The sequence below is a fragment of the Hordeum vulgare genome, chromosome 2H (assembly GCF_904849725.1).
Source record: "Hordeum vulgare subsp. vulgare chromosome 2H, MorexV3_pseudomolecules_assembly, whole genome shotgun sequence".
Taxonomy (NCBI): Eukaryota; Viridiplantae; Streptophyta; class Magnoliopsida; order Poales; family Poaceae; genus Hordeum; species Hordeum vulgare.
This window is the reverse complement of record NC_058519.1, coordinates 62,845,420-62,870,873: the sequence shown is the minus strand read 5'-3', so window position 1 is coordinate 62,870,873 and position 25,454 is coordinate 62,845,420. Positions and strand designations below refer to the sequence as shown.

The window sequence follows — 25,454 nt, the reverse complement described above, 5'->3', positions numbered from 1 at the left end:
ACCGTCCTTAATTTGTAAACACACTCATGACAATACATGTTTTTCCAAGTTTGTTTTTGTCATGAAAGCGTTGTTACTATAATATAACTTTATTTTTTAAGAAGTGCCACGAATTGTTTTCTTCTTGTAGCGTGTATTTGTATATCTAATGCAATCAGTACTTCAGGGCCAAATAGCACGGACCTACCAAACCGAATCATGATAGACGGGTTGGTCGACAAGTGATGACTATCACGACGGCCTTAAGCATAATTTCATCATTGACATCTTTGGATTGCGCTGCCAACAGTAGCAGTTCAGTGGGACTACTACTAGCAATGCATCCCTAGTATCAACATGACATACAAATATTGTCTATACTCCATCTTATATGCACGCATACAAATTCATTTACATTGCATTTCATGGCATACACATACATTACTAACCTCATATACAACAGTTGTAGATCATAATCAACGCATTGGTACATTTTCACTTACAAGATCGTGTATCCTTTGTTGGGTTCATTGTTGTTTTTCTTCCGCAGAAAAAAGGTTCATCGTTGTTTTTGTTGCATTGCTGGTTACATCCTTGTCGTTGTTGATAGATCTTCCATGTTGCATTTCAATATTCAGACTATTGAAGGAACTAACTCATGTTGCATATGAATAGTCAGATATCTATTCAATTTGGGGTAGAGCCTGCTACTGCTAAAATAATTTCAATATATTTTCTTCTTCTTTGACTAGATGTATTTTTATCAGTTTTTTTAATACATGCTGTACATTTTTTGTCTTCACACAAAACTTTTTTTGATATACTTTTTACATTGTATATATATAGTTTTTACATTGTATTTTTTTCAAATACACGATAGATACTTGTTTCAAATACATGTCAGAGTATTTTTCGAATAAATGTATTTGCTTTTTAAAATAAACACTGAATGTTTTTTGAATGGTATGCAGCATTTTTTAAAGTACACAAACATCTTTTTCACGCATAAACATCTTTTTAAGATGCCACGAGCACATTTTTGTAATGCATGGACATTTATAAAAATGTCAGCAATATTTTTAATGATATTGACATTGTAGTTGCGCAAACATTCTTTTTACACTGCATGAACATTATTTAAATGTGCCATAAACACTTTTAGTTTCAGAATCCACATGTAAGCAAGAAAAAAAATAACGATGAAACAAGAAAAACTAATGCTAAAAGAACCAGAGCTTGCTCACTGAAAAATAAAACACGCTGGGATCAAAATATAAGACGTTTTTCTTTGAAACAAATATAAGACGTTTTTTGGGGAGCAATTAGTTAGGAAGCGCTCCCTAACGAGCCTTTCAGCGATCGCTTCCGCGCGCCGCCACTTGGCGCGTTACCAGCCGACGTCACGTGTCGCGCTCTGAGCGTTCCCTTTGATTTTATTTTTATTTTTTCGCACACGTTTTCGTTTTTTAAGTGATTTTTTTTTCAATTTTTTTAGTTTATGGTTTTTCACCGGTCTTTTGTAATTTTTCGACGAATTTTTTTATTTTTTTTTCACGAATTTTCTGTTTTTTTTACCGAGAGACACGGTTTTGCTTCAGCAAAAGACACGGTTTTGCCTTCGCGAGAGGCACGGGCGTGCCTCTCCCGAAAGGAAAAAAAATGCATTTTCTGTTTTTTGTGAGAGGCACGGTTTTGCTTCCGCAAAAGGCATGATTTTGCCTTTGCGAAAGGCACGCCCGTGCCTCTTTCAAAAAGGAAGAGGCACGGTTTTTCTTCCGCAAAATGCATGTTTTTGCCTTTGCGAAAGGCACGGACGCGCCTCTTTCGAAAAGGGGGAGGCACGGTTTTTTGCTTTCTTTTTGCTCTTTTTTTTCCCGTGAGAGGCACGGTTTTCCTTAGTGAGAGACATGACCCGTGCCTCTCGTAAAGGGAAAAAAACGCGTTTTCTGTTTTTTTTTCTTCTATCGCGTGAGGCACGGTTTTTTCGTTTCGGTTTTTTCATGAAAAAAAAGTTCGTCAAAACTAATCAACATGGGATCTAGTTTTAAAGATCTCAACGCGAGAAAGTCAACGGTGAAAACGGTTCGAGATTTGAACGCACGGTTTAGGAGATAAAACGTTTTGAAAATACGGATCTACGAAAAAAGGGAAAACCCGGTTGTGACATGTGGCACGCATGCAATGCGTCACTTGTCACAACCTGTGATAGTGGAAGTAATCGTTGGAAGATGTATTCGTTAACTAGTGATTTTGTGTTTTTTTTTTTGACACTATTGTAGTGTCGTTAATATTTTAGCGGGCCGTCCCACAATAATGCCGAAATGGCCTGGCCCAAGTCTTAGCATTACCATTTCCTTCCATCGCCGCTAAACTCTCCTGACCCCGCCGTGCCTTCGGCGGCGCCACTCCCCCCACCGACACCGACCTCCATCCCTCGCCCCGGCGTCGCGGCCAGCACTTATATGTCGCTCTCCCTCTCTCTCTCCCACAGCCCCAGGCGGTTCCTCCCCCTCCTCCTCCCCGCCCCGCCCTTCGCAATGCCTCCTCGCCGCGACCACGTACGCCTCTCCCATCTCTCCTCCTCCCCCTCCCTCCCCTCGAGCGCCCCAAACCCTAACCGTGTCTCCCGCAGGGCAAGCAGACGCAGCAGAGATGGAAGCCAAAGGCCGCCCCCGCCCCTGCACCCGCCCCCGCCCCCGCCCCCTCGTCCGCGGCCGTCGAGAGGATGTCCCTAGAGACGAGAGCGGCGGGGGCGGCGCAGGCGTGGGTGCCCAGGGGCTACGCGACATCGGCTTCCTCGTCCTCGTCCTCCGTCGTCACCGCCGAGCAGGGCGGCGCCAGCGACAAGCTCTCCAGGCTGATCAAGGGGGCCGCGGAGTTCTCGGTGGACAACAACACCTTCGCCGAGGCGCAGATCAGGGCCACCTTCTACCCCAAGTTCGAGAACGAGAAATCTGATCAGGAGGTGCGTGCTTGGTTCGGTTCCCCTTCATCATCATCTAGGTGTTTGTTGAATTGCCCGTTGCTTCGACCACCCTGTGACAATCGACACAGGTGTCTCCCGAGTAACCGTCGGGGAACCGCTCTGCGTTCATGATCATTTGATGCTCGTGGACACGTTTCACATTATGAGCATTGACTTCAGTTCCACAGTTTGACTTTGACCCAACTTTAGTTAATTATTAGTTGATGGGGTCTGCCCACCATAACTGTTCAGCTACACCTGGGCTCAGTTTGCGTTTGATGTGATGTGCTTGTTTACAAGTTGGTTTGGAGAAGAACGTGTGAGAAGTCTATTACTCTGTTTCTGATTAATACATAATTTCTGTTTTCCACTGATTGTTCTCATATATGATTTTGGAACACAAGAAATGGAAGACACGACTATTTAAAGCGGTTCAGTGGAACTTCATAATCTACTGTAATGCTAAAAGAGCATTGCTCATTTTTTTCTAGGTTTCTATTCCACTTTGCCGAAACAGAGTTTTTTCAGAGTAATCAATGCACTCCACTGTACTTTCAGCCAATTGGATGCTTGAGAGTGATGTCTGCAATCTGCATTGCAGCTGTAGAGACCTTGAACATCATGATTTGAAACCTTGTTCCGCTATTTCCAGTAGCCATACTTTATAATGGTTATGAAGATAGGCCACCTTAATTATCCTGCTACACTTGGGCTCAGTTTGCGGTTGATGTGTTTAAGTTGGTTGGGAAAAGAGCGTGTTGGAAGTCTATTACTCCTTTTAGTAAATCAGATCAATAGATAAATTCAGTTTTTCAGTGATTGTCCTTGTATAATTTGGAACACAACAAACAAAATATACGAATATCTAAAAGCAGTTCAGTGGAACTACCAGAATCTGCCGCAATGCTAAAAAAGTAAAAGGAGCCTAGTTTCCAACTTTTTAAATCAGTATTGCTTACTTTGCTAGGTTTCCATCACATTTCTGACAATATGACTTTTTCTTTTTACTGAGTAATCCATGCACTCCACTGTACTTTCAGCCATTGGATGCTTGAACATGATGTCTGCAATCTGCAATGTAGCTGTATAGACCTTGATGGATTTGATTAATGTAAACGTATTTAGTTGTTCTTGATGAGAATATGTTAAAGAACTAACTATACAGGAGATATTTTAGTAACAGTAGGCTCATTTAGTGTCTCTTATTCCCATTTAGTAAATGGAATATTGACTCTAGAATTTTCACTGTGACCCTACCTGTGTGATTGCAGACAAGAACTCGGATGATTGAGATTGTATCGCAGGGATTAGCTACCATTGAGGTATATATAATTCGTCACTTCCTTCTAATTAATTGCATTTTGGGAACTAATACTAGAGTATACTGTTTGTTCGTAGCCTGCTGCCTAATAAGAAGTGTTTGTCCTGCTAAGATATTTTGTTTTCCTCAGGTTACGCTCAAACATTCAGGATCCCTATTCATGTATGCGGGTCACCGAGGTGGTGCATATGCCAAGAACAGCTTTGGAAATATGTACGCACTGCGCTTTTTTCTGCACTATTTCTTGAGCTACTTGTGTTCTGACTGAAGGCATAAATTCTGCTTGTAGCTTCACTGCTGTGGGCGTCTTTGTCCTGGGTCGTTTGTTTCGTGAAGCTTGGGGCAGCAAAGCTCCTAAAATGCAATCGGAATTCAATGATTTTCTTGAGGTATTCCACACCCATTGCAGCTTTTGTCAAAAAATTCATTTGTTGACTTTTGTTTTCCATGTTCCCGTGTCTGGTCCTTTCAGTACTTGATACACATCAATTCTTTAGCATATAGTATGAGTGCCTGGAAATACTTGTCGGAGAAATGGATGTATCTAGACGTATTTTAGTTCTAGATACATCCATTTTTATCCATTTCAATAACAAGTATTTCCGTACGGAGGGAGTATTATTTTATATGTATTTTTGCACTTTGATTTTTTTCAGCTCAGCTCTTTAATTTGACATGTTTCCTAATTTGTACAAACTCACATAAGCAAATATAAAATCTAATGCTTACCAATTAAATTATAACACGCCTAGGTAGTTAAACTGTTGGAGCTAGTTTGTTCGAATTAAACACAATCAAGCATCCTTACCGTATCCTTTTTGCCTTTTGTTCCCAGCAGTTCTCTTAAGGTTTCTGATTTTCCCACTGTTTTGTGCTTCTAGAAAAACCGAATATGCATTTCGATGGAACTTGTCACAGCTGTATTAGGAGATCATGGGCAAAGGCCGAAGGATGATTATGGTATGCCTATTTTTCTCCTGACTAAAGTGTTCACTGTTCAGTGTATACTTTGTTCGCCATTATTTCATTCTGATAATGTATTCAAGCTGTAAATGATGCATTATTCTTACACTTTCCTTCTGAAGTATGAAGTCACTTGCTGCATTTGTTCCAGTTCATCAACTTCCACATTATTGATAATCTCCTTTGGTATGATGTTGTATGAATTATATTTTGGCTTTTTTGCAGCTGTAGTTACAGCTGTGACAGAATTGGGCCATGGCAAGCCTCAATTCTATTCTACCCCAGAGTTGATTTCATTTTGTCGGAAATGGCGCCTACCAACAAACCATATCTGGCTATTTTCCACGAGGTGCTCATCTGATAACTTCATGTGTGGAAAGTTCTCCGCCTATAGTGTTTGGCTGCCTTGTTTGACACTATATACTTTTAGAAACACAGTACAAAATTACAAACGCAGACGCTCACATATGCACACTCACAGTACAAATAAGGCGTTTGACATGATATACTTGTGCATTGCCCATTTAATAGGACTAATAGGGAGGGCGGAATACTTGGTACAATTAATTAATTTAATAATGGCACCTCATGTAGTCGCACCGTACGGAGGAGAGAAGACCTCCAATCCACTTCTTAATTGTGGCATCCCATGTTTTGCAATCATCCAGTATATTTATTTGGCTCTAGGTCTGCCCATAACATTATTATGCTTTCTGCTTACATCCCCATTAGGAAATCCGCCACTTCGTTCTTTGCTGCCTACGACGCTTTGTGTGAAGAGGGTACTGCCACACCTGTATGCAAAGCCCTTGATGAAATAGCTGATATATCTGTGCCAGGTATGACTATCTTGAAAGATTTTTTTTCTTGAGACTCTAGTTTTCAATGGCGCTCTAAACTGGGCTGGTATATTTTTATCTCTCCTCACCATCAAAGTACTAACTATTTGTTCTAGGGTCAAAGGATCATGTAATGGTGCAGGGTGAGATTCTTGAAGGTCTGGTTGCCCGTATTGTCAATCGTGAAAGTTCAGTTCAGATGGAAGAAGTTTTGAGGAACTTACCAAAACCTTCGCTAGATGGAGGTAAGCCACTATAATGAAGTTATCTTGTTGTTTGAGTGAATGGATGAGTTATTTAGGAAGGTTTCAGTTTATTTATAGATGACATTGACCAAGCTTTCATCTCAATATTAACTTTCTTTAATTTTGAAGTCACCTAATAAGACTTCCTCTCCAACGAAAACCACGCTACCTTTTTGTTTTTGTTTTATTGTATTTGTAGTTTTTATACCATATTGCAGTGCTAATCGTACCAGTCACTTAGTCTGCTTCCGACTCTGAGCTAAACTCTGCAACACCAATGCTTATAGTCAAATACACATTGACCCGATAGTCCGTTACAGATACAGAGATTTGCTTTTTTCCGAAAAAATGCCTACACATTACATGCATAACTATTTTGTAATCATTAGCAATTGATATATCATGGTTGGACCTGTAGATCACAGAGGTTGATCACAACCGATCAATTCTTCTCAAGTGAATACAAAAGAATCGATTCAGCAAACATGAAAGTACAGAGTATGAACGTTTGTGTGGTTTTAAATTCAACCTATCAATTTGTCATAGGTGATTCAAGTTCAAACTAACAAAAAAGAAGAAATATTTACTCTTGGAAAGGGGTGTCACAGATCTAGGAACCTTAAATGATTCAAGTTCAAACTAACAAAAAAGAAGAAACATTCACTCTTGGAAAGGGGTGTCACAAATCTAGGAACCTTAATGTCAGTACAATGTGCTATCCTAACAAAGATTTTCTGATGTATTTGATCATGTTCTGAGATTGTTTGAGGCTTCTGATCTGTGAAGTTGTAAACACTTATGTCTACTGATTCACAGAGTTACTATTATATGCAGGCGACTCTGATTTAGGACCAAGTTTACGAGAAATATGTGCTGCTAATAGGTCAGATGAGAAGCAGGTAATATTTAATGTTGTGAAGTGCTATTCCCCTCTCCTTCATCATTTGTCTTAACTTTGTATTGGTTCTACCTTGCTGTAACTTCTACTTATACATGACAGCAAATTAAAGCACTTATTGAAAACGTTGGATCTTCAATGTGTCCGGACCACTGTGATTGGTTTGGAAACAGTGGTCTCGAGGCTCAGTCTCGAAATGCTGATAAATCAGTTGTCACTCATTTTTTGCAAGCACATCCGACGGACTATGCAACTAAGAAATTACAGGTTAGCATATTTTACTGGTTCTTGTCCAACAATAGATTGTTCTAGACTTTAATAGAGATACTTCCGTTTTAAATGCATGATAACTGCAACACCAGTAAGCCAATAGCTTGTTATATGTAATTCACTTTGTCCTGTTCTGGACTGTTACAGGAGATGATTGGTCTGATGAAGCGGAAAAATTTCCATGCATCTTTCAAATGTTCCTGGAATTATCAAAAGGTTGATTCTCTTTCAAATGATAACTTGTGTTACAAGATGGTTATTCATGTGTACAGTGATTCTGTTTTTAGACGCTATCAGCAAGAGATGAGGTAAGCTTGTGAAATCATCCTTGTGTACGACTCCCTCCATTTCATCGAACTATAAAGTTTAATTTTGCACCCTTTTTAAAAATATAAGTCCTGCATTTGGAAGTAATAATTATTTTCTCGCTTTTGCCACCGTTCATCTTTCATCTCCCTTCACTTTTATGGTTAAATACTCATACTAATTGTTTTCTCCTTCCATAGACGATGACTTCATGGCCACCATGGTCATTTTCCTATACTATTAATGGCTTATTTAATTCCCACGCCTGACTAAGTTATGCCTTGTAATATGAAATGGGGAGAGAGTATCTCATTAGCTTATGAAAGTATTTTCTCTATTCTTCTCTTTTTGAGATTTATATAGGTCTAATGAATCCTGCATTTTCCTTTATAGGAAAAATCAAGAGTTGTGGCCACTGTACAGAGGTAAGATGAACCTTTTGTTATATAAAATTCTCGCCTCTCATGACAATCAGTTTTTAGTTCTTGCAATTAAAACATGCACTGATGTGCCTTTGACTGATCTATGTTCCATGGCTAGGTTTCTTCGTTGATGTAAACCTGTTCAAGGCGAATAATAAGAAGGCTGCTGAACTTGCCAAAGACAGTAACACTTTACTGAAAAATATCAATGGTGCTTTGGATTCAAGTTTGTCAAGTAAGGATGGTCTGGCAGTTGAGGATTCAAATTTGATGGTTAAACTAAAATTCCTGACCTATAAGGTACCTTTACTATTGTTTTCAGCTTCTTTTGTTACTTGGCTTGGTCAACTTCTTGAGATATGAATACTATGCTCTTTTTTTTTACTTTGGATTGGTTACTTCCATGTTGACTTCGCTAATTAAGTTTTGCAATGGTAATAATATGCTTATGGTTGTGCATTCCTGTTACTTCCAGGGGATCTCCCTCTGACATTTTTGTATGGACTCCCTTTCCTTCAGTAGATTTTTTATTCTTGCACATGGGAGAGGTCTACAACTATATAGGTTTAACTTTGCTGAATATGTATTTTCTAACAATTTTCTTGTATTTCTACCTGACAGATAAGAACATTTTTAATTCGAAATGGCCTATCCACCCTCTTCAAAGATGGCCCATCTGCGTATAGAACTTATTACCTGAGGTATGCCATGTAGGCCAATCTTATCTAAATTTCAAGCTTCAGCTTTCCTCTGCGTCTCTTTGAACAATTGATAATAAATCAATGCCAATTGTGACAATTAACTATTTTGTGAACTTTATCATTGCTGGTTTAGCTTCGTGTTCTTCATAATTTATGTAATTTCAGAAAACAGTTGTAACACATCCTCCATCCTTCTACCTAGTTGGTATACATATAACAGCGAATGTCAATACGTACAAGGCAGGGACATACACAGATGTCTATAACTTCCTGAAATTCAAGAATTTTCTTCGGCAAGTGATGATTTCATGCTTGATTTGCTGTATCTGAGTTGTCAACTGTGACTACTTACATGGTCTTGCTGCTTTTGTATTCAGTACAAACAGTGCTTCCCCTGATATTAATGTTCCTGAATGTGTTAATAGGCAAATGAAGATTTGGGGAACATCAGCAAGTAAGCAGAAAGAGCTTACCAAAATGTTGGATGAATGGTATATTGCTCAATTCTCTCTTCATAGCATGTATCATTAGTTTCTTACAAATGTTTGTGTTAAATAAAACTGGTTACCCATTGTAGGGCTGTATACATCAGAAGAAAGTATGAAAACAAGCAGCTGCTATCCTCAACATATCTTAGCGAAGCAGAACCTTTCCTTGAACAATATGCTAAGCGTAGTCCTGCAAACCAGGCTTTGATAGGGGCTGCTGGTGATTTGGTTCAAACAGAAAATTTCTTGGCCATACTTGATGCACAGAGAGATGAAGAGGGTGACCTTCAGCCAGAACGTGGGACAGCTCCTTCTAGTCCTACATCGACATCCCTGGATGTTGTTTCGAAAACTGAGGGCCTTATTGTCTTCTTTCCTGGTAAATTTGATTTCTGATACCAGATTCTGAGACTTAAGTTTCTTGATTTTGAATTGTACTCAGTGATTTTAATAATCAGGATACTGAGAATGTTTATCACTGCTCAAGAAAGATAAAAAAGGACGGCACAGATTGTTGGTTCTGAATTTTTGAACATGCTTGAGCATTCATAAGATGCAGGAACCCTATTTGGCGTAGCTTTGGCTTATGTCAGTTATCGAGCTTAATAGCTTATAAACCAGATAAATCAGATTAGTTAGTGATAGAAGTTGGGTACTAGCAGCTGTCAGTGGATGGTGATGTTCATAATATTAGCCGTAAGCATAAAAACTACTTGTTCTTTGGGCTTTGGCTGCTTGGATTAATCTTATAAATCGAATGAGCATATGCTTATGCCAGATCAAATAGGCCCTAAGGTTGGTGTCAGTATGCCTCAATGCCAGAAAAACCTTGTTTGTTCAGTAATGGCGTGTTGTGCCTACAATTTTATTACATTCTTCATAAAATGCGATTGTTTTTTATTTACATACATCTTATCTTGCTATTATCTGTTCTGTGTTTGTATATATTTCCTCTTATCTCTATTATCAACGTATCACATAAAGTCATACAACACTTGGTTCATACCTGAAACAGTTTTTGATAAAATATATGCGCTGCCAAACATTTCTTGCTTACTAATTACTATTGCTCATTATCTTCTTTTGTCATGTTTATTCTTCTTTCAGGTATACCTGGTTGTGCGAAGTCTGCTTTATGTGAGCAAATATTAAGCACACCCGGTGGGCTTGGTGATAATCGTCCTCTTCACAGTTTGATGGGAGATCGTACTAAAGGTATGGAACATTTGGTAACATTTTCCAGTGATGTTCATCGGGCCCAACTTAACTAGATTGATTTTGTCCTCTCTAGAAGAGAAGACAGACGCGCTTGCATTGATTGTAAAGCGATACCTGGAGAGAGTGTTGTCCCTCAACATAAGCTTGTGGTTGCTGACTTCCGCTTTAGGATTCGTGTCCAACGGGATAAGCGCGCCAAAGTCGCTAGAACGAAGTGGTGGAAGCTCAAGGGGGAGGCATCCCAGGCTTTCAGGGAGAGGGTCATTAAGGAGGGCCCTTGGGAGGAAGGAGGCGATGCAAACTTGATGTGGACGAGTATGGCGACCTTCTTGCGGAAGGTCGCTGTAGAGGAGTTTGGGGTGACCAAGGGAAGTAGAAGGGAAGCTAAGGACACCTGGTGGTGGAACGATGAGGTCCAGAAGGTTATTAGGGAGAAGAAGGACTGTTTCAGATGCCTATATCTGGACAGGAGCGCAGCTAACATGGAGAAGTATAAGGTGGCGAAGAAGGCTGCAAAGCGGGCGGTGAGTGAAGCGAGAGGTCGGGCGTATGAGGACCTCTACCAACGTTTAAACACTAAGGAAGGCGAAAGGGACATCTATAAGATGGCCAAGATTAGGGAGAGGAAGACGAGGGATGTCGGTGAAGTCAAATGCATCAAGGACGGAGATGATCAGCTTCTTGTGAAGGATGAGGCGATCAAGCGTAGATGGCGGGAGTACTTTGACAACCTTTACAACGGAGAGGTTGACAACTCTACCATTGAGCTAGACGACTCCTTTGATGATACCAGCATGTGCTTTGTGCGACGTATCCAGGAGTGTGAGGTTAAGGAGGCGTTAAAAAGGATGAAAGTAGGCAAGGCGATGGGTCCTGATGGTATCCCCATCGAGGTGTGGAGAGGCCTTGGAGACATAGCGATAGTATGGCTAACTAAGCTTTTCAACCTCATTTTTCGGTCAAACAAGATACCCGAAGAATGGAGGCGGAGTATTTTAGTACCAATCTTTAAGAACAAGGGGGGTGTTCAAAGTTGTACTAAGGCCCTGTTTGGTTCCAAATAAGTCACCAACTTATAAGTTAAAAAGTGCAAAAAGTGACTTATTTTGCTAAACAGGTTCAACTTATAAGTCACCCCAACTTATAAGTCATAAGTTGCTCCACCCCAACTTATAACTTATAAGTCACTTACTTTTGGGTGGGTCCCACCACTTTTTCAGCCAGCCCACCGTCCCGTCTGCCCCGTCCCAGCAGCGCCCCGCCCCGCGGCTGCAGCGCCCCGCCCCGCCAGCCGGCCGCCGCGCCGCGCCCTGCCCCGCCCCAGCCGGCTGCAGCACCGCCCCGCCGGCCGTCTCGCCCCGCCCCGCCCGCCGGCCGCCGCGCCCCGCCGGCTGCAGCGCCCCGCCCGCCGGCCGCCGCGCCGCGCCCCGCCCCGTCCCGCCGGCTGCAGCACCGCCTCTGCTCGTCCAAGAAGGACGCCGTCGTCTGGCTCGACGCCTGCATGCTCCGCTACTCCGGCGAGCCGTTCTTCGGCGAGGTCGACGACGACCACAGCGCCGTCGTGCCGGGCGGCGTCCAGAGCGCGGCGAGGTCTGTCCAGTTCGACAACGAGGTCGCCGGTGTGGTCAGGTGACTTATAAGTCAGGTGACAACCAAACAAGGGTGACTTATAAGTCACTGGTTTTAAGTCACCTGACTTATTGGCACCAAACAGGGTCTAATTACCGTGGAATCAAGCTGATGAGCCATACCATGAAGCTATGGGAGAGAGTCATTGAACACCGCTTAAGAAGGTTGACAAGCGTGACCAAAAACCTGATGGAGAGATACATGGAGCAAAAGAAGGACCTTCATATGGTGTTCATTGATTTGGAGAAGGCCTATGATAAGATACCTCGGAATGTCATGTGGTGGGCCTTGGAGAAACACAAAGTCCCAATAAAGTACATTACCCTCATCAAGGATATGTATGATAATGTTGTGACAAGTGTTCGAACAAGTGATGGCGACACCGATGACTTCCCGATTAGAATAGGGCTACACCAAGGGTCAGCTTTGAGCCTTTATCTTTTTGATTTGGTGATGGATGAGGTCACAAGGGATATACAAGGAGATATCCCATGGTGTATGCTCTTTGCGGATGATGTGGTGCTAGTCGATGATAGCCGAACGGGGGTTAATAGAAAGTTAGGGTTATGGAGGCGGACTCTAGAATCGAAAGGTTTTAGGCTTAGTAGAACTAAAACTGAATACATGAGGTGCAGTTTTAATGCTACTAGGCACGAGGATGGAGAGGTTAGCCTTGGTGGGCAGGTGGTACCGGAGAGAGACACGTTTCGATATTTGGGGTCCATGTTGCAGAAGGATGGCGATATCGATGAAGACGTGGGTCACCGAATCAAGGCTGGGTGGATGAAGTGGCGCCAAGCTTCTGGCGTACTCTGTGACAAGAGAGTGCCACAAAAGCTAAAAGGCAGGTTTTATAGGACAGCTATCCGACCTGCGATGTTGTATGGCGCGGAGTGTTGGCCAACCAAGAGATGACATATCCAACAGTTAGGTGTAGCAGAGATGCGCATGTTGAGATGGATATGTGGCCACACAAGGAAGGATCGGGTACGAAATGACGATATATGAGAGAGACTTGGGGTAGCACCGATTGAAGAGAAGCTGGTCCAGCATCGTCTCAGATGGTTTGGACATATTCAACGGAGGCCACCGGAAGCGCCGGTGCATAGCGGACGGATAAAGCGTGCTGAGAATGTTAAGAGGGGTCGTGGTAGACCAAACTTGACATGGGAGGAGTCCGTTAAGAGAGACCTGAAGGTTTGGAATATCGACAAAGACTTAGCCATGGACAGGGGTGCGTGGAAGTTAGCTATCCACGTTCCAGAGCCATGACTTGGCTTCGAGATCTTATGGGTTTCAACTCTAGCCTACCCCAACTTGTTTGGAACTGAAAGGCTTGGTTGTTGTTGTTGTTGTTCATCGGGCCCAACTTGTTCTTAGATCTTCTACAAATTGGAGTGTGGATGGGTTCAATTGTTGCAGTTTTCTAGTGGTAGCATATGGTAGACCATCACAGCTGTGCCTTCTCCAATTGATTATTGGTGCGTGCATTATTCACTATTCTTTAAGGAAACTGCTTGATTACAGCCGGATGCACAGTGCTCATTTGCCAGCCGACTCGTCCATTCGACAGGCATCGTATGGGCCCGCCCACATACACTTTCTTCCTTATCTCCTCCCCACACATGACAACATCCCCTCTCCTTTCCATTATCCTCTTTCCTGCTCAGATGCGAGCTCCGCGCTCCTCTCCATGGCCAGTGCTGCAATCCCACAGAGACCGGCGACGGCGAGGCTTCACCAGTGCTGCAAGCTGCGCCACCACGCCTCGCAGAGCTGCGGTGAGGACGGCACCGTGCCTCGAGCTGCGAGCGGCACTCCGGCGAGCCGGTGATGCTGCAAGGACATATGAAGAAGCATGGCGGTGAGATGCTGCAAGATCAATGACGGGTATGGCGAGGGAACCGACGGTGCTGCGACAAGGGGAGTTTGCAGCGGTGTCCGGCGGCGAGGCGGGGTCGCAGCAGTGGTGGCCGGTGACAAGCTGGCTGCAGCCATGCCGGCTGCTGCAATGAGGGGGGTTGCAGCAGCGGTGACGGCCGGCAAAGCCGGCTGCAACAACGTCGACTGCTGCGACGAGGGAGTTGCAGCAACAGTGTTTGGCAATGAGTTGTTGCTAAACGCCGGCAAGGTGATGCTCGGATGGCACGATGGTGCTGCGACGGCGTCGCCGTGCTGCGAGCGAGTACATCAACTGACCAATGTATGGGAGTGTTGGCTTAGACTAGATTCTCTGATCAGGATTAGTCGGACGATGGACAAGGCGGATGTTTTTTTCTTCAGTACATCCGGATGACGCCTAGCAGCCGCCATTCTCTAAATAGCAGCTGGTAAGCTTTGCTTTTGCCAAGAAATGATTTTTCCATGGACAGTAGACCACTTTAAAGGGCAACCAGGTGCACGTAGCTCCTGCTTGCGCAGGGTCTGGGGAAGGGTCCGACCGCTTTGGGTCTATAGTACACAGCCTTTCCCTACATTTCCGCAAGAGGCTGTTTCCAGGACTCGGACCCATGACCTCATGGTCACAAGGCAACAACTACCCATGACCTCATGGTCACAAGGCAACAACTTTACCGCTGCGCCAAGGCTCCCATTCACAGTAGACCACTTCAGCCAGCGTTAATTAGAGATAGAACATCATGCCCAGTTTACATCTTCGGAGCACTTTCGGATCAAGAAACATGTTCAGAGCTAGTATTATTTACATACAGAGAGGAGTAAAACACGCAAAGTTATGTTGCTGTGCCGGTGCCGCACATGCATATTGTGAGGTGGCAGGAATATTCTTAACCCCCCTCGCATGGGATGCAGATGTAGTTTGAATTTTATTTTTGTTTATTATTGTACAGAGTTTGGCATGTGCATGCCCCTGGGATGCCAGAACAGGGAGCGAACCCGGCAGTTCTTAGCTGTTCGATTACGCGTCTGTATGCCTGTTAGATAGCTGAGAAAAACACAACAAGAGAGATGGACTGCCAATGTTGTGTTGGCGCGAAAACACAAGAAGTGTGTTAATCCAATTTCAAAACTACTGTATTATAGCAGTAGAGATTTATCAGTATATCAGTGTGAGTATTTTTTAGATTGCCACAAATTTTGTGTCGCTACCTATGCTTTGGATTTTTTTTGCTGTTTTAGGTGCTATATTTCGGCCAAATTAATACATTATTTATTTTGATCATTTTGTTAACTGTCCACCCTTACAGGAAGATACTGGCAAAAGGTTGCTGATGAGCGAAAAAAGAAACCATTTAGAATAACCCTCGCTGACAAAAATGCACCAAATGAGGAAGTCTGGCGGCAGGCAAGATTACTGTTTCCCCTTGAAATTGGTTCTGACAATATAGGAAGAACTGAACTGATAAATTCATTTATTCCAGATTGAGGATATGTGTGGGACGACAAAGGCTGCTGCTGTTCCTGTTATTCCTGATTCTGAAGGTAACTTATGCTTCATTATTCATCTTTCTATTGTCTCAAGTTTACGTTCTTCACTTCGCAAGGAACTCAAAAGAGAAACATCAAATTTCATTTCTTTGGGAACTTTTGCATCTGTTTGAATTGTGATAGAAATGTGACACATCACACTCAAATCAATCTAGAGATCATGTGGACGCCATGACTTCATTGATAGTCTCAGTGAGGCCTCTTATTGACTTGCCACAATAGTCGTTTTGGTGGACGAGCACCTGATAGTTCACAATCATGGCCGCACAGTCGGCTATGTTGATATATTCACCAGCAGTATAGGTAGGGCAGATCGATTACTTGATGTCCTATTTCATCCACGGAAAGGGTGGCCTGGCCCATAGGCCACGGCAGTCAATGGGGCTAAACATGTTTTGTGCCGGGGCATGCCCACTGACACACATGCATGGGTCTTACTTCAAAATTTGAATAGTTCATGATTATAAGATTTGCAATTGACATCACTATTGATTCCTTTTTTTCAAGGAGAAAAAGCTTGCTGCAATATTGGCTTGACTAATCTAAATTAACAGTGTCATGATTTGCATTTAACAGCAGGTGTGCACAAGACATCAATATTCTGAGCATCAAAACTTTATGCTTAAATCACCACTAACTAGCAAAAGGGCCCGTGCGTTGCAATGGGAGAAAAATAATTATAATCTTCAAGGATGCTGATCATATTACGTCCTTCAAATTTTAAGACATTTCTTGAAATGCATGAACATTTTTTGAATTAGCAAACATTTTTTTCAATTGCACTCAAAAAAAATACACAAACTTTTTTCTCAAAATCATGGACTTTTATTGTTTTCACCAACATTGTTCTCAAAATTATGAACATTTTTCTGAATATGGGAATACTTTTACAAATATCCCGAGCATTTTTTGAATTCACAAACATTTTATGTTTTCTTCAAAATTCTATTTCAAAAATCTCAGTTTTATAAGTTGCAAAAGTCTTTCAAAAGTCGATATTATTTAAATTTAAAAAATGGAACAGAAAATGAAAATAAAAAATGAGACTAAAAACAGAGGCATGGACTGTTTTTAAGATTTTTACACGGACTTTTGTTTAAAATTATTAACTTTTTTCATTTTACAGACATTTTCTAAAAATTTAAATATTATTTTGCATATGCAAACATTTTTCAAAACTCCTGAGTAGTTTTTGAATTCTCAAAAAAATTATGTTTTTTTAATATTTTATTTCAAAATTCTCAGTTTCTTAAATTTCAGAAAAGTTATTTGAAGTTCTAAATTATTTAAAGTAGAAAAAATGGAACCGAAAAGTAAAATAAAAAAACTAAACTAAAAGAACAGGCGGCCACGCATGGGCCGGCCCAAATAGGTGTGTTGCATCTTTTTCCAATGCCCAGAGCGTAATATAGGAGGTGCCTACATGGGCCGGCCCAGTCCGGAGATTTTCTTGTTTGAAACGTTTTCTATGACTTATAAGTGGCAATTGTGGGTAATTTTCATCAACTTTATGGGCAATGTTAATGACGGACGACAGAAGCACTAATTGCTTTATTAGTATATATATATATATAGTATAAAAATGCCCGTGCGTTGCAACGGAAGAAAATATACTAAAAGAACACAACATGCAAGGCACGAAAATCATGCTTGAAGATACATATACTCTTATGGCGAACGTGTACTAAATCCTCATGCACACCAGACAACATTATCTTCTTCTCTATAGTCGTTATCCCAGCTCACAAATTACACAGTTTACTTGAGCTCAGTACAATTTCATTGAAATCTCTGTATTTTTTCTAGTCATTGGTAAATAATATGGTCAATGACAGGAAAAATGCCTCTGTGGTAATAGATCATCTGTCTCTTTCTCTTGTTCTGACGCAGATGGTAGGACATATATAGTTATCTGGAAAGGATGGAGGGTAGGGCAGAAGGTAACTGAGAAGAAATATGTTACAAGTTTAAGAGTAAACAACAAATGGTTGACAAGGCAGTTTGATGAATACACTTCTAGGTACAATATAACAGCAGAATTTGAGAAACATTTTACTGTTGTTCTTGGGACTAAGGAGTGGTCAGGAAATCTCATGTGCAATAGAAACTTAGGGTTCCGAGTACAATACAACAGCAGAACTTCATAAACATTTTACTCCTGTTCTTTGGACTAAAAAGTGGTCAGGAAATCTCATGTGCCCCCATCTTCCTTTTGTGTGACGGCTGCCATTATGTACCTAGGTAAGTAATAGGAAATATGTTTTTCTTTCTAAAGTAAGAATGTTTTGCTAGAAAAAAGCATACTACCTCCATTGCAACTTGCAAAGACACATGAGGATATGATCAATTCGTTTCAACTCCTTCAAGTGAGTTGTTTCCTCATGTGACTTTGATTCAGGAGCTGTCCCATCAGACTATGTTCCCTGTGTAAACAACACAAACAAATATTCCACTCACGCTAGTACTTTTGTTTGCAAATTGCAGTAAATAAAAAAATGCAAAATAAACAGAAGCAACAGAAATTGTGAAGTACTCCCTCCATTTCTAAATATAAGTCTTTTAAGATATTACACTATGGACTACATACGGACCAAAATGAGTGAATCTACACTATGGACTACATACGGACCAAAATGAGTATATCTATATACATCCGTATGTAGTCCGTAGTGCAATCTCTTAAAAGACTTATATTTAGGAACGGAGGAAGTACAACAGTAGCAAGCCACCATTTTCCTGCAAGTGATCTTGCATAACCAATGCCAACTATCATTATTACAGATTATTAGAATGTCGAGGTAAGGAGTAGTTTAACCACCAAACTGTACTACAGTACTAAGTTCTGTTTTGTTCCAAACAGTGTGTCAGTTCACATGGGATCAAGCTTATATGTGGTAACTCCCAATCAATAAACAAAACAAATACCTTTGAACAGTTAAGTAAGCACATAGATTCCAATATCATAGAAAGAGAAGTAAGTATAAAAAAACTTGTGAGCAAAAAAACCATGAAACTATATTCAAATTCATGCTTGAATCTTTAGTCGCAGAATATCGTAAAATTGCCTACATATAACTTTGTACCTGCACACCCATAATTTTGCAAAAATTGACCTACACCTACAACTCAAATCTTCTTTCCAATCCTAATAAACAACTGCCACACACTAATCAATGCTCAAAGTGGCTGGCAGACCATGTTATAGAAACCAGATCTACCACAATTCTGGAAATCCTGTTGGGTAGCAGGATTTCTAACATTAGTAGGTTTTATATAATATCATTCCCATTTAATCAAGGCTAGAATCTGAAGCTTGACTGAAGAACATCACAGAAATGAACTTGACTAAGTAAATACTCCAAGATCAACAACTCGTTTGCTGGTAAGTACCAAGATTTTGATACTAACAAAATCAAAACCCCAAGCCTAGTGATACTGACAGCAGGGTAAGAAATCTTCAGGGAGAAAGGTAACTTGGATACTTGAAATGTCGTGGCGGAGGTGATGTTCCCCGTTCCCATGCTCCAGCATCACCAGATCCATGCAACCCCGTATAGAATGCCGCTGCTCGCTGTCCCGCCTCCCAGATAACGTCCAATAAAGTAACTCAATTTCCAAAAGTTCTTTCTCATACATGAGTATCAAAGGTCTCATGAATGAAGTTGTTGAGAATGATAACGATGTACTACGCAACCGTAACTGCTTCAGTAAACAGTAACTTCGAACATAGTTCAGTTTCGTAAAAGGAAAATAACATTATCTCTTGCTGTACAGAATGGAATATATAGTGCTAGTCTACATTTGAGCACACCCTAGTGTTGCGTTGCTTTCATAGACTCCACGAGATGACGATGGCCACTTGTCGAAGCCCTTTTTAACCCGCTCTGGAAAAGAAAAATCCTTGCTAAAACACACGAAGCAAGCACCACGAAAAAGGAAACAAATCCAGCCAAGGATACCCATGGATGCCGGTATTCCGGCAAGCTCATGATACAGGTTCAGAGCCAGCACTCGTTCCCGGACAGCTGACAGGGGCCACATCTGTGGCTCCCATTCCCTTACTACTGACCGCTGCCAACTTCACCCAGGAACCAGAAATGAACATGCTAACAATGGACCATCCAGTCCGGTCCAAAACTACCAAACATTGCAGATGCACAACTACCAAAAAAGTGTATTAGAAAGGAGATGTGATGTCGGCTTTGATTGTGATGCTTCACTCACTCCAACACACAAAAATGGTGTAGATGTCGTCTCCAACGGCAAGGTCTTTTCTTCTCACTCCCTCTATTATGACTCAGGGGAGCAAACTCACCAGGAGCTGGTGGTGTCAAAAATTCAGCAGATCAGCCACACCCCCGAAATCTCATCAGACTACAACATCAACCATCTAATTATCAATCAATCAATCAATCACCTGGAAGGGGCCTGCGTGGCACGCACGGTGGTCACAGCCGGCCACCGCACAGAGCACCGCTGCCGCATAGATGCTGCCGACATGGCCGGGCCGGTCCAGCTCCCTCCGGCAGCCCGTCATGGGGTTCCAAACGACGAGGGAATCGGGGTCGAAACAGTCATCGCCTCATCGGCGAGGAGAACGCGGCCATGGTGGCAGTCCCACGCAGCGTAGCGGAAGTTCTCCCAGTCGTCGTCGGGGATGCACGCACGGAATCTCATGGTGGGGAAGAAGTACGGGTGGTTATCTTCAGAGATGGAGCGCCAAGAACAATGGAAGCCCAGCATGGGGGGAGCTCCATGGAAGTCGCGGTAGCGAGCATGGAAGCGAGGGTCGGAGAGGAGGGCGAGCCAGACCTTGCTGACGAGGGAGGCGCAAAGGAGGTGCTCGGGCTCGTCCGGCGGGAGGCGGAAGAAGACTTCCTCGAGGATCTCGTTCGGCAGCGGCGGCGGCATGGTGGGTGGATGCGGCCAGGGTTTCGCGGTGGGGGCGAGCCAGACCTTGCTGACGAGGGAGGTGCAAAGGAGGTGCTCGGGCTCGTCCGGCGGGAGGCGGAAGAAGACCTCCTCGAGGAGCTCGTCCGGCAGCGGCGGCGGCATGGTGGGTGGATGCGGCCAGGGGTTCGCGGGGACGGAGCAGGTACATGGGGATGGGGAGGTAACTGCGGGTTGAATTCCGAAAACTACAGGGGTGTTTCTACAAAAACGAAACGTTTTTCTGTTTGTATCACTTAAAAACGTACCGTGGGTTGAATACCGGAAAATCGAAGGGTGTTTTTGCAAAAATGCCGCGACGGACGAAAGAAGCGCTGCGCGCTTTATTATTAGGGGAGATTGATTTAAAAAAAAATCTCATGACATGAACCATTGCCGTATTAACACGAACAAAGCATCACCATTTAGAAGCAGTAACTCAATTAAGTGAGAGCCGATTTGCAATTTAGTGTCAATTCCATTTGAATCCATGCAATCAGTGGCGAGACTGGATTTAGAGGCCCTAACACATGAACAAATAGATAACTATCAGGAAATGGAGTCCAACCAAATTTCAGTAAGAATACATGCACTGGTTCGCCACCAGATTTACGGATCTGACTTGTAAAGGTCAGACAAAATCTTCAAAACTAACCTCAAAGATTTGCAAGGCACAGATATGACCATATTTCCCCTGAATCCTAGAAAAACTCAATTAGGTAAGATATGGTCAAGAATAGTAATATACAGAAACAATTGGTTGAATCTACCCTACCGTGAACAATCAATTCTGAACTGACGGGACCAAAGGTCAGATCTAGCCATGCTAATACCGGCTGAGATCTTGGCAGGGTCAGTGTCTATGCCACCTGATCTGGTGGCGCTAAGCGGTCTCCACGACCATCATGCACTCCTGGCCACCTCCATTAGCGGGAACTTAGCACTGTCCTCATTGCTGGATGTCGGAGTTGACGAAGAAGACAGTCGTGAGCTCCATAGCTCCATTGTTGGTTACTGCCTTCACTCCTGATGTTGCAGCCCAGCACCACATATGTGCTGGGATGAGACTCTGGAAGACCATTATGGATCTAGACCTTCTCCTCTTAAAGAAGTATCTTGATTTTTTTCGTCATCAGAGTTATAGCGCTGTCTAGAGAGAAAGCGGGCATCGGCAGAAATATAGGAGAGGGCCAGTATCCCATGCCGGGCAGTAGAGCCTCCCATGCCGGCTTTGCATCACCACCCTTTCCAGTACCAGTCCCTGTTCCTTGAAGGAAACAACGCGTCAAGTTCTACTCGTATTCAACAAACCAGCTGTGCGAAAATCCAGCGTGGACAACGGGTTCCCTAATCGTGAGACCGGATTCAGTGGCCCAGATAAATCTACTGAAGGCGCTCGTCCTCTGAAAATCCACTCTTCCATTTATCCTGCTAGGGGCTTGTTAAAATTCTGGATCAACAATACAAATTTTATTGCATACATATCTGTTTACGATTGGTCATGCCTTGTTCTTGAATAAGTTTTCTTCTTGTTCCTTGAATCAACAGGCACCGATTCAAATCCATTCTCTCTTGAAGCTCTTGCGGTTTTCATGTTTCGTGTACTCCAGCGGGTCAATCATCCGGTATGCACACGATATTTACTCTTACACAAGTTGGTTGATACTAACCGTGATACATTCTAAATTGTTTCCACATTTTATAAAAGGGAAATCTGGACAAAGCATCACCAAATGCTGGCTATATTTTGCTAATGTTTTACAACCTCTATGATGGCAAGGTATGTACATTTAATGAAAAACTGTTTCAACTCCTGCTGGAATATACCAAATTATCAATGTTCATCAACAAACTAATTTCAGTGTCGAAGAGAATTTGAAAGTGAATTGTATGAGCGTTTTGGCTCTTTGGTTAAGATGCCTCTCCTGAAGCCAGAGAGGTAAGGTTATGTCACTATTTCCGCCACTAGTTTATCAAATGTCCTGTTTCTTATATTCTTGATACTGTTTCTCTCATTCTTTTATATGTGGCTGGGAAATGCACTTTTCATTTCCATGTCTCTACAATACCATGTTAGTAGAACTATACATTTTATTTCATTTTCACTTGAGGAACCATTTAAAAAAACAACTTGTTTTATAGATTTGTTATCCAGGAAAATGTGTGGTTTTTCATGTCATGTGCGAGAGAAAACGGCTATGTCCTCTTTGTACATTCTGATTGATATGTTGCTTTGCATACTTGTATCCACTGAATTGCTTTTTGCTACTTAAATTTCATGCAGAGCTCCATTGCCTGGTGATGTCAAAACTATCTTAAACGAGGGAATGAGCTTATTCAGACTGCATCAAAGCAGGCATGGGAGGTATGAAATTGTTAACCAGTTTTCATTGTACACCCTTCTCGGAGTACTGACTTAGTGCAGTTTCAGCTGCCATCGTTTACATAACTAGCGACGCATAATCAAATTCATGATTATTTATGTGCTGGCTGATTTTCATAATAATGTCATATCAGAGCGGAGCCATCAAAAGGTTCATATGCTCAAGAATGGGCTCAGTGGGAGAAAAGACTACGTGTGGTCTTGTCAAGGAATGCTAATTATCTAACCTCCATTCAGGTAACCATGTTAGTTCTAGATTTACTTTCTCTGTTTTAGCAATAGAATGGTTTTGCAATTTGTAGTTTATGAATGATGACCTTTAATTAGGGACTTGCACTGGTATTCTCTGGAATCATAAATTTCACTGTGACATTTACAAATTTACAAATTTCACTGCATGGAAAGAGAGGATGCATTTCTTGTGTTATAATGTCTCATTTATTAGGTTCCATTTGATGCTGCGGTGAAAGAAGTACTGGAGCAGTTAAAGGCTGTTGCAAAAGGTGATATCAAAACTCCTGATACTGAAAAGCGAAGGTTTGGGAATATCGTTTTTGCTGCAGTTACAGTACCCCAGGCAGATATATTGAGCCTTCTCCGAAAGGTAAGATATGCATGCTCAACTTAGTCCTTAAGGTGTATTGCACTTTACCAGTTCTAGTCTTGGTAGTCATGTGACTGCTACCGCTAGGTTTTGTCATCATGAAGCAGTCATGGATGGATGATGCTCTAATTTAACCATTTACACATTGCGTAACTGTAACAGTTGGGCGAGAGTGATGGCGATGTAAACAATTTTCTCAACGGCATAAAAGTGGAGGACAACCTAAACAAGGCTCATGTTACCCTTGCCCACAAAAGAGCCCATGGTGTAGCTGCAGTTGCTAGCTATGGAGTCTACCAGAACCAGGAAGTCCCTGTGTCGTTCAACGCCTTCCTCTACGCTGATAAGATGGCTGCTCTTGAGGCACAACTTGGAGAGGTAAATGGCGAGAAGATCGATTCCAAAAATGATTGGCCACATGTTACTCTTTGGACAGCCCCTGGTGTTGCACCAAAGGAAGCAAACAAGCTGCCGCAGCTGTTTTCATCAGGACAAGCGAAACGTGTACTGATCGACCCTCCCATCACCATCTCAGGAGTGCTGGACTTCTACTGATTCCTGTCTTGGTTTTAGAATTTGATGGTGTGGACTTGAGCATAGATAGAATCAGGAGTCATCGGGTTATTGCTAGAGGCCAAACAGCTTTGTAAATATGTTGAGTTCCATGCCACGAAATTTTCAAGGGATTATTAAAGGATCTTAGGAGTCATGGCAACAACTATGTAAATATGTTGAGGTTAGGATTCATGGAGGTCGCGATACCAGTCTTTAGACATGGGTAGGTGAAACATGTGCCCCTAAGAATTATCATCAATCAAAATTAATAAATACTCCTAGATAATAACTACTACCTTTGTCATGGTTTAAAAGGCATAGTTAAATTTACGTGCATTTTTATAATAAACAAGGTTTAAGATGCATTGCATTTACTCTTACCTTCTACTCCCTTCGTCCGGAATTACTTGTCACAAAAATGAATAATAATGAATGTATATAGATGTATTTTATTTTTAGATACATTTGTTATTATTCACTTTTATGATAAGTAATTTCGGACGGAGGGAGTAATTAATACTTTGTTGTAGTACTACCTCCGTCATGGTTTAAAAAATACAGTTAAATTTGCGTGCATTTCCACAATAGACAAGGTTTAAGGCGCATTGCATTTACTCCTAGCTTCTAATTAGTACTCCGTTGTATGCATGTCTAGTGTGGATGTTATTTTTTAATTCATTTCATAGTCAATCAATAACCATCTAGGTTCTAAAGAATTTCCATGCACGTCTTCTAAACCGTGACGGAGGGAGTACTACTTTTATATGCATGTGTAGTCTGAATGTTATTTTTTAACTTATTTCTTAGTCAATCAATAACCACCTACTCCCTCAGTATCTAAATATAAGTCTTTTTAAGATATTTCTACATACGAAGCAAAGTGAATGGATCTATACTATAAAGTATGTCTATATACATTCATATGTAGTCCATTAGTGAAACCTCTAGAAAGACTTATATTTAGGAACGGAGGGAGTAGATTTTAGAGAATTTCTATGCATGTCCTTTAAATCATGACGGAGGGAGTACTGATTTTTTTTTCAGTTGAATAACGTATATCAACCGCAGGCAAATCACTTCGCCGGCTATCTGTTTATTATGACATAACCCTGAATTTTCCCAACCGGTCAAGGGCACCTTGCGAGGATGGGGTAAGGAACTCGTGCAGGGATGAAAAGCACGCTCAAAAGGAACTCGTGCAAGGATGAAAAGCACGCTCAAAAGGAACTCGTGCAAAGATGAAAAACACGCTTTGATGAAAAACACGCCTTGGGAAGACAGGCTTGGGATGG

At 42.0% G+C, this 25,454-nt stretch overlaps 1 protein-coding gene across 1 annotated transcript; it reads left to right on the top strand.

Moving 5' to 3' along the window:
• Nucleotides 1-2,371: 2,371 nt before the first annotated feature.
• LOC123425006 (tRNA ligase 1) lies at nt 2,372-24,454 on the top strand. The gene is made up of 27 exons (XM_045108679.1): nt 2,372-2,537; nt 2,612-2,944; nt 4,216-4,266; nt 4,396-4,478; nt 4,555-4,654; nt 5,147-5,225; nt 5,454-5,577; nt 5,961-6,067; nt 6,184-6,312; nt 7,147-7,211; nt 7,313-7,477; nt 7,628-7,788; nt 8,180-8,211; nt 8,327-8,508; nt 8,830-8,909; nt 9,335-9,400; nt 9,487-9,776; nt 10,505-10,612; nt 15,451-15,548; nt 15,625-15,685; nt 22,169-22,245; nt 22,329-22,400; nt 22,483-22,559; nt 22,905-22,985; nt 23,138-23,240; nt 23,449-23,607; nt 23,770-24,454. The coding sequence occupies exons 1-27, from the start codon at nt 2,442-2,444 to the stop codon at nt 24,160-24,162; spliced, it is 3,372 nt and encodes a 1,123-aa protein (XP_044964614.1). The 5' UTR covers nt 2,372-2,441; the 3' UTR covers nt 24,163-24,454.
• Nucleotides 24,455-25,454: the final 1,000 nt, after the last annotated feature.

Coding starts and splice junctions, on each gene's coding strand:
- LOC123425006 (XM_045108679.1), top strand. CDS start 2,442: ATGTCGCTCTCCCTCTCTCTCTCCCACAGCCCCAGGCGGTTCCTCCCC. Junction 8,212..8,326: donor GTTGTGGCCACTGTACAGAG/GTAAGATGAACC, acceptor TTCCATGGCTAG/GTTTCTTCGTTGATGTAAAC. Junction 8,910..9,334: donor TATAGAACTTATTACCTGAG/GTATGCCATGTA, acceptor ATGTGTTAATAG/GCAAATGAAGATTTGGGGAA.